This window comes from Hesperophylax consimilis, chromosome 24, assembly GCF_061612785.1.
Source record: "Hesperophylax consimilis isolate HC1 chromosome 24, BYU_Hcon_1.0, whole genome shotgun sequence".
Taxonomy (NCBI): domain Eukaryota; kingdom Metazoa; phylum Arthropoda; class Insecta; order Trichoptera; family Limnephilidae; genus Hesperophylax; species Hesperophylax consimilis.
In genome coordinates this window covers 6,033,815-6,043,748 of record NC_142859.1, presented here as the reverse complement: position 1 = coordinate 6,043,748, position 9,934 = coordinate 6,033,815, and the positions used below count along the sequence as shown (strand labels likewise).

Here is a 9,934-nt window from a genome sequence, read left to right as displayed (position 1 = left end):
ACGCTAAATACTCCATGAAAACAAATCATACGAGTACAAAATTAAAATGAAATACAAAATAGAAAAATCATAAGATCATTTTAAGATTATGTTGATCTCGAAAGCTGCGATGGTCTGGGCATGTCTAATGAACGCCAGATGACATTAGAACAAATATCATGACAAGATGTTGTCCCAGTGAAAGACCAAGGAAGAGATGGATATGGATATTCTGAAGAACCTTCTAGCCAAATACCCGCATATATTTTTAAAAGTTAAGAATACAAAGTATTTAAAAAAATTTAAAATTTAATTTTTGAGTCCCAACTGCTCCCAAAAGCTTATAAACAGTGATTCTGTGGAATCCCCAATTGAGGTATGCTGTGAAGGGTAACCGGATAAATCATCACATCGATAATTCATCACATCTTTAAAAAGTTATATAAAGTCATGGAAAGTGATGAAACTAAAACTTTATTAACTAGGTTATGTAAGTTACGTTAGGTTTGGTTGAAAAAAAATTTTTTCATCGTTTCTAATGACTTTATATTGCTTTTAAAAATTTGGGTGTTGAATTGTCACTGTGTTGAGTTATCATGGAACCGTATTTCGAACGTTCTTGGTGTTCAATTTTGTGGTTTTGATGTTATTCTTATATCTTGTAATTTAACAGTTTTTGTTTAAAAAAATGTGAAATTGAATTTTTTTGTACAATTCGTCTATTGTAGGTACATTGAATTTGTGAAAATGGTTTCATTAGGGAATTTATAAATTACTTTAATTGTCAATCTTTGAATAAATTATTTTAAGTGGATTTAAAATATTAGTAAAAGTTCTTCCCCCACCAATAAATAAAATAACATTGCTGTTGAGAATAGTTTGGGGCTTGATGGAGTCTTCAAAATAACAGAAGCATGGTTTTTTGTTTTTACTGCACAAAACTGCATTTGTACTTTATTTAATGTTACGAGTTTAAATTTATTCCCGACCCGGGCAAAACACTTTTACAGGTGGTCAGTTGACCATAATTCCTGACTGTTACTATTTTTTGGAGAGAAGAAGTCAAAAAATCCACTCGGCGAGGCTTTTTATAACCCAATCAATCACACACATTGACAATCTAAATATCAAAACAAATACGGTCATAGAAGCCAATGGTAATTAAAACACCTATTTTATCCATAGGCCCTAGTTTTACTACTGACCGCTAGGTGCTAGGCAGTGCCCTGTAAAATAAATGGTTGTGCACTTAGCTAATAACTTGTACATTTTAAACATATTGCCACCGCCGGGATGAGAAAAAAAAACTGGTGGGTTTTTTTTTCGATATCAATACAAAAAAAACTTTCAACAAATATCAAAATAGTTCATTATAACTAAACTACCTAAACCTGAAGGGATCGGGAATATAACTTAAAACAATCAAAAATATAATAACCCTCATACAAATACATAATCCATAAAATTAATCACATTATTCCATAAAATTAATAAATCCATAACCTGATAATTCATAAGATTGATAAAAATTCATAAAATTAATAACATTTACACATTTAGATCACTTAATTAACTAATATTCTAGCTCCCGTATAGAGCAGTTCAAAAACTGAAGTCTGTTTTTTTTTATATGAGTTCATACTTGACTCTTTTCTTTTAATAGAACACAAAACACTGTAATCACTGCACTGTGTAGACCGTTCACTCTGCATTCGGTCCAGTGGTGATCATCCTGTCAAGGGTGGTACATGTTAACTCAGGGGGTTGAGTCTCATATTAAGGGTGCCCTGTCCTGGTAGGCAGCGAATACCCCTGGTCCTGGTTGACTGGAAGCCCCAGTGGCTTCTGGATATAGGTTGGTCAACCACAGCGATGCTCTATGGTCAGTAGTCCTGTGTGGTAGCATCGGTTCAGCCTTGGTTACATTAGGCTGTGACCTTGGGAAGGTCTGTAGTTTGCCGGGTCGGGAGATGCAGATCCTGGTTTGATTCTATAGGCATCAAACATATTTTTGTGATAGGTCGCACAAAAATGCCTTGGGACGTCTTGAGGGTAACCACCCTCACTACGCCATCAGGTCCTGGATGAGTTGCTGTTATGCGCGCCATTCTCCATAATGCAGGAGGCAGATTGTCCTCCTTCAAGATGACCAGATCGTCCTTTTTTATGACTTCTTGGCTGCTGGCCTGCCATTTGGTCCGTTTTTGTAGTTCAGCAAGGTAATCTCGTTTCCATCTACACCAGAAAGTTTGAATTAAGGCATTTAATTTTTGATATTGGCTTAGTCTGTTCTCTGGTAGCTCGCGGACGTCTACTTCAGGGATGATAGAAGCCTCAGTGCCCATAAGGAAGTGGTTGGGGGTGAGGGGGAGTAGGTCGTTGACGTCATCAGACAAGGAAGTTAAAGGACGGGAGTTCAAACAAGCCTCTATCTGACAAAGTAAAGTATATAATAATTCAAACTGTAATGGATTATTTTTGGTAATTCTATATAAATGAAACTTGGTAGATTTAACTGCTGCTTCCCACAGCCCGCCGTGATTTGGCGCCCTAGGAGGAATGAAGTTCCAAACTATACCTTTATCTGCTAAAAACCTATGAATTTTGTCATTGTTCAGCTTTAGACTGGCATACAACTCTTGAAGCTTGTTGGAAGCTCCTCTGAAGCTAGTTGCATTGTCAGAAAATATTTTTTCAGGTTGACCCCGCCGGGCGATAAATCTCTTTAAGCAATTTAAAAAAGTATCGCTTGACAAATCCGTTACAAGTTCTAAATGAACAGCTTTAGTAGAAAAACAAACAAATATGCAAAGATACGATTTGATAAGTGGAGACTTCCTCAGCGCTCCACTCTTCATGTCAATAGGTCCAGCATAATCAAGCCCCGTCACCGCAAATGGTCGACTGGGAGTGATTCTTTCAACAGGTAAGTTTCCCATAATCTGCTGGCAAACTCGAGGTTGGTATCTAAAACATATAATACAGTTATGTAAGACTCGTTTAACAGTATTTTTTCCTAGTATGGGCCAGTATTTCAAGCGTATTTCTGCTAACAGCGCTTGTGGCCCGGCATGTAAATGCACATAATGATAATGTCTTATGATTAATTCGGTTAATTTGTGTGTAGGCGATAATATTACAGGTTGCCTTTGTTGATGTGATAAGTACGTAGCTAGTTTTAGTCTACCATTTGCACAAATTAAACCATCTAATAAACAAGGATTGAGGGCTTTCAATCTACTATTTTTGTTTACCATCCTGTGATTTTTCAAGTCCTTTAATTCTCTTTTAAAGGAATGTTCTTGAGATGATTTCAGCAGACATTTTAAGGCTGCTTCTAGTTCGGTGACAGTTATATTGCCTCCGATTTTATCTTTAGGATTCCGACAATTATTTATAAATCTCAACGCCAAAGCGGTAATTCTCTTCAATTTGGTTAGCGATGAAAATTTTTCGAAAATCTCCCATTCTTGAACATTAGCTGCCAGTAATACATTTTTACTCTTAACCTCAGGGGGATTCAAACAGGACACCTTGGATAGTGGCCAAGCGCTGATCTCTTCTGTCAACCAGCTTGGTCCCTTCCACCAAATTGAAGCGTTGACTAACCTTTCAGCTGTGGTACCTCTGGACAGTATATCCGCTGCATTTTCGGCCGATGATACGTGTCGCCACTGGTTTGGATCGCTGATATCCTGTATTTCCGCTACCCGGTTAGCCACAAAAGTGTTCCACCGCGCTGGTTGACCCCTCAACCAGCATAATGCTATAGTTGAATCGCACCAGTAATGAGTGGCCGATTCCTCTATACTTAACTCCAACTTGATATTTCTAATCAGTTTGGCTAGTAGCACAGCACTGCATAGTTCCAACTTGGGCAGTGAAATACATTTCAGTGGTGCTACTCTAGACTTAGAAGTAAGTAGATGTGCATGTCGCTTACCCTCTTGATCAGTTGAGACGACGTAAGCGCAGGCTCCATATGCTTTTTCCGAAGCGTCGCAGAAACCGTGTAATTGTATATTCCTTGGCGCTCCGTGGTTAATTCCCCTCGGGATTTTCAATACATTTAGTTGTGATAGTTCACCTAGATAGGCCCTCCAGGGTAGTAAAATTTCATCAGGTAGTGTGTCGTCCCATGCTGCTTTTGATTGCCATAATTTCTGCATAATTAATTTGGCCACCACTATTATGGGGCCTAGGAGACCCAATGGGTCAAAAGTTGAAGCTATGCACGACAATATCTGACGCTTACTTTCCGTCTTACTTGACGGTCTTTTAATTTCATATGATAAACAATCTGATTCATTATCCCAGATCAAACCTAGGATCTTTTCAATTTTGGAATTGTTAGTGATCATTTGTTCACCATTGCTTTTCCCAGCAATTTCACCCTGGCCCGACCCAGATGACAATTCCGAAATATTCGATCTCCACTTCCGCAGGGTCATTCCGGCGGACAGTAAAATATCATGTACCTGTTGCTTCAACCTGACGCATGCGTCCAAGTCGTCCTCTCCGGTCAACAGATCGTCCATGTAGAAATCGTTTTCTATGACCTGGCTTGCTACGGGAAATTTAATGCGATTGTCCATACCGATTTGCCGTAGACATCTAGTTGCCAGGAAAGAGGAAGGTCCCAAACCGTAGGTGATTGTCTTCAATTTATAATGCCTGAGTTCCTCTTCTGGAGAGTCGCGCCATAAAATCTTCTGCAGGCTGCGATCCTCTGGGCGTACGTTGATTTGACGGTACATTTTTTCTATGTCCGCCGTCATGACGTATCTATGTTTCCTAAAACGTAAAAGATGAGTGTATAAATCTTTTTGAATAACAGCTCCTACCATTAATGCATCATTCAGGGAAATACCGGTCGACGTTTTAGCCGATCCGTCAAATACTACACGCACTTTAGTAGTGCTGCTCGCTTCCTTTATTACCGCATGATGCGGCAAAAAATAGGAATGGTCCTTTGTTTTCTCACATAGCTCCATGTGATTTAATTGCTCATATTCTTTCATAAATTGAGCATACTGAGATTTCAGTTCAGGATTCATTAAAAATTTTCTTTCCAAACCTTTGAATCTTTTTTCCGCTGTGCCTAATGAGTCACCAAGTTGGTTGACACACGGCCGGCGCGGCAAACTCACTACGTATCTACCATCGCTCTCTCGGGTGTGCGTGGCTACAAAGTCGGCTTCACAAGCTTTCTCCTCGTGGTTATAAAAACTTGGAGGCATCACCTCTTCCATTTTCCAAAATTTTTCAACTTGATTTGACAATGTATTTATTGATAAACTACAGATTTCTGGTACTGGCCTTTTTTTATGGTGAGCGTTGATCGGGCCCGAGATGATCCATCCTAATTCTGTCCTTTGGAGAGTAGGTCCGGTATCCAATCTTAGCCGATCATTCTTCAAGATCTCCCAAAAACTCTCAGCGCCCAACAGTATATCAATTGGTGCTGCTATGTTGAAGTTTGGATCCGCCAATTCCAATCCTGGCGGAAGCTTGAAATCCTTCCTGGCCACCGTTGCTTGTGGTAAATTTGTAGTTATTTCCTGCAATATTAGACATGTGATATCTTGTTTATAATTTGTTTTTAAAGATTTCATTTTAATTGCAACCCGTTTCTTTATATGGGTCACGTTGTTATGTATACCCGACACGGGTTTGTTTATGCTTTCACACTTCAAATTCAATTTTATTGCGAACTTTTCGCACATAAAATTTGATTGGGCTCCTGAATCAATTAATACCCTTGCTTTATGCATTTCATTATTGCGATCTAACACTCCTATGATTGCTGTCGATAATAACACAGTTTTTTCCGCCTTCACCAAGGCGGAGTGGTTGGACACTGAAACTCGTTCAGTTTCCATATGGTCGCTACCTCCAGGGCAGGCTTCACCATTTTTATCGGAATCATTACTCGGGTGATTCCCTTTATGCAATAACGTGTTGTGGCTATCGCTACCACATAACTTGCATTGTATATTAATTTTACAATATGAGGCCGTATGCCCTAACCTCAAACATTTGAAGCAGGCCCTAGACCTCTTTATCATTTCGCTTCTCTCTCCTGAAGTTAACTTTAAAAACTTTTTACAATAATAAATTTTATGTCCTTTATCGTGACAACATATACAATTATTGTGGGCGGCTGCTAAGAAAACTGATTCCTTTCTAGGAATGTTATTGTTGCCGCCATTTATTTTCGGGTAGGTAACATTTTTTTTCGATTCTGTATGTAACATTAATTCTAAAACTTGCGCCCTCGACGTTAGACACTTGAGAAATTCTCCTAACGTTGGTAATTCTTCCTGTAATGTTGTTTGTTCCCAATGCTTTCGCGATATTGCGTCTAATTTATTAGAAACTATATAAATAATTAATGCATCCCATTGATCAATTTTTAAGCCTAAATTTTGCAGAGCCTTTAGGTTCACATTAGTCTCATCAATTAAATAGCGCATGGCTACCGGATCCTCTTGTTTCATTTCTTTAAGTTGAAACAAAGCTTGTATATGCTTATGAACGGTAGTTCGTAAATTTGCAAATCTTTGTTGCAACAATTCCCAGGCTGACACGTAATTTAAATCTGATACTTCGAAATTGGCGATCACTTTCGCTGCATTCCCCTTTAAGCAGGATTGCAGATAATAGAATTTTTGCACATTATTTAACGTTTGATTATTATGCACCAGTGTCTTGAATGTCTCTAAGAAGTTTACCCATGTTTTTTGATCACCATTGAATTCCCTTAATTGGAGGTTAGGAAGTTTTATTGCTACCTTGTTTTGCTCAACGGATTGTAACATTTCTTTTGCTTTCGCTAAAATCGAATAATATTGATTCTCAAAACTTTCCCTTTGGGAATTATTCTCGATGTCGTCAGAATCTGGTAGAGATTCTATTTGATCTTGAATTAATTCAAACTGGTTTAATACGTTTTCAATTTTTTCATACCTAATTTGGATCTCGTTTACCGATAAACTATTTATTGAATCCCCGAACCTCGTGAGTTTACCTTTTAAAACTCCTCGTTTGGCGATTAGCGATTTCATATTATCCATCTTAATTGCGTAAAAACCAAAAAAAAAATGTTCCCTTTAAAATATTTTCTGCGCAATCGTATTATAATTGAAACCACAAATAATGAAATAACCAAATCCAGCCGTACCTTGACAAATTCTTACAAATAATATGTTTGAGCTACCTAACCTTAAAAAACCAACAATAATAATACACAATGACTTGCATCTATGCTGTAGGTAGCCGTTTTTTTCTTTTCAAATTATTATATTAGCAAAATACACAGTAAAACATAGCTTGTTTGAACTTGGAAATGATTTAAAAGATAGGAAGGCACAAGGTTACTCATCTGAATTTCTTCTGGAATTGGCATCAATTTTTTCCATCAAAAGCCTTTTGTTTGGTGCTGGTTCATTTTTCCGATAAATCCTCTGATTATATCCATCCGCTCGTTAGGACCATGTTGAGAATAGTTTGGGGCTTGATGGAGTCTTCAAAATAACAGAAGCATGGTTTTTTGTTTTTACTGCACAAAACTGCATTTGTACTTTATTTAATGTTACGAGTTTAAATTTATTCCCGACCCGGGCAAAACACTTTTACAGGTGGTCAGTTGACCATAATTCCTGACTGTTACTATTTTTTGGAGAGAAGAAGTCAAAAAATCCACTCGGCGAGGCTTTTTATAACCCAATCAATCACACACATTGACAATCTAAATATCAAAACAAATACGGTCATAGAAGCCAATGGTAATTAAAACACCTATTTTATCCGTAGGCCCTAGTTTTACTACTGACCGCTAGGTGCTAGGCAGTGCCCTGTAAAATAAATGGTTGTGCACTTAGCTAATAACTTGTACATTTTAAACAATTGCAATACGGATTAAACAGTGCAGTAGTACACAGGCATTTATTTTTCATTTTCTACACCAATGCGTGCTTTTACAAATATTTGATGTACATAATAGTTTAGTGCAACAGTAATCAAGAAATTAAAATTTCCTATTAGTTACATAGAAATTCAATGCAGACGAAAATAATTATGCTTAGCTTAGTTATGAATATTATTGAGGTATGTTACTATAGCCTTCTTGTAACTATTTTCAATGTAGCTGAACAAATCTACAATTTATTTATGCTTCCGATTTTGTTGTCCGGGTTAAATCTTCCCCATAGGAAAAACTAAACCCTTCCACACACTTTTCCACAAATGATTATCTAGTCAATCAACATTATGTAAGTGCATTATATAAGCAAAACAAATACAAAACAATACAAGAACAACACTTCAACTCACCAGAGATCAAATGGGAAAATAATTCACCGACTCCAGATATTTTCACATCAGAGGGTTCGGCTCGGTAGTACTTCTAACAAGGCCTATAAATCCTACTGATCCCTCAACATAAATATTTAAAAAATCTTTTGTTATCCTACATGTATTCAAAATGACCGACTTTTGCATCTTTATATATAATTTTTTTGTTAGATCTAATACGTCTAAATTTTTAATGAGACAGCTAGGTATAATGCCAGTAGCCGAAATAACGAATGGTAATATTTTTATAGTCTGAGAATGCCAAATTCTTTTTATTTCATTTCCCAAATCTGTGTATTTTCTTATTTTTTCACTTACAGATTTTTGAATATTACAGGAATTTGGAATAGCGACATCATTTATATATATTTGTTTCTGCGAAATTATTATTATTACTATGCATTCTAACAGATTTTTACTGGGTATAAAATGAAACGTGGTGTGAAATTATTTCATAATTTATGGAAACTCAACTAAATCGAAGTTTGCAGACAGACAGAGGAGAAGATTACGTCATTATGAGATGTGTAGACATAGATTAAGTGTAGACTAAAGGCGTCCCACTATCGCGCTTGTTTCTCTAATCAAGATAATAATATGCTTCGCAATAATATTTATTCATGCATGCAATCTGGGGCTCTCTCGTGCGTGGTTCTTACACGCCGATGCATCCCTCGTTCGGATGGAGTTCTTGGAACTTTAATTATCTGGATAGGAATTTAATGCTGGCACAAAGTGTCTTATCGCGTAGCACGTTTAAATCTTAACTATCAACTGGATATCTGAAAGTAGTTTTCTAAATTATTCTAGTTTATAACTTTTATTGCTCGAACGTTGAGACCTCGATTAAAAAAATATTGCAAAAGCAAATGGTAATCCAGTATTTGTTTGTGTATGATTAAAACCGCACACGATTTCCAACAGCTCTTAAATGTTAATAATTAGTGTTTTATTATTATCCTTTTTTTGTAACAAAAATATAAATAATGATACCTTACTGAGTAAGTATTATATTATCCTTATTCTCGTGCTGATGTTGTCATTTAAATATTAATAAAAAATTGTAGTATGGATAGTATTTTTTTTTTATTTTTTTATTTCTTTTTATTTAGGAAGCAAACAGTCGTACAGTAAAAATTATAACAATAAACATTCATATGTTCTAGACCAATTAAGTTCCATTAAATTAAATGTAGATTTAGTATTTTTTACCTACACAACATATTAAATGGCAAAAAATAAACATAATAAAGAAATACATAAATATAAAAACAAAAAGAAAAAATACAACTTTTCGCATAGTTATACTATTCACTACGGGTGATAATAGTATGAAGTAATTATAAACATATTACCAGGTGTCTTTTTTGTTTAGGTGAGATGTTTAGGATTCAACCTGTATTTGGTTTCATTGTATTATCTTTTTATGATCTCTTTATGTTTTGTATCCAGCTTTTTATTTGAGTTATCAATGTCATAATATTGTTGTTTTTTGAGTGAGAATGGGCTCGTTTTGTACAGTTGGAGTCGCCAACAGTCTTCAGCATCCTCATTGAAGTTTTATTGTGAGGCTGAAGGGTGTGGGGAAATAAAGAGACCA

At 36.2% G+C, this 9,934-nt stretch overlaps 1 protein-coding gene across 5 annotated transcripts; it reads right to left on the bottom strand.

The window, feature by feature from the left end:
• Window positions 1-852: 852 nt before the first annotated feature.
• Window positions 853-7,326, bottom strand: LOC149411836 (uncharacterized). Of its 5 annotated transcripts, XR_016304670.1 has the most exons (3): window positions 3,923-7,326; window positions 2,797-2,946; window positions 853-2,214 (listed from the first exon to the last, which is right to left on the bottom strand). XR_016304670.1 is itself a non-coding variant. In XM_089646358.1 (2 exons), exons 1-2 carry the CDS (start codon window positions 7,053-7,055, stop codon window positions 1,905-1,907), a joined length of 4,569 nt encoding a protein of 1,522 aa, XP_089502484.1. In that variant the 5' UTR covers window positions 7,056-7,326; the 3' UTR covers window positions 853-1,904. The 5 variants fall into 5 exon arrangements, 3 of the variants coding, with proteins under 3 accessions (XP_089502484.1, XP_089502485.1, XP_089502486.1); XR_016304672.1 differs by having other exon boundaries at window positions 853-4,773; window positions 5,299-7,326; XM_089646358.1 differs by having other exon boundaries at window positions 2,797-7,326.
• Between the last annotated feature and the right edge of the window lie 2,608 nt (window positions 7,327-9,934).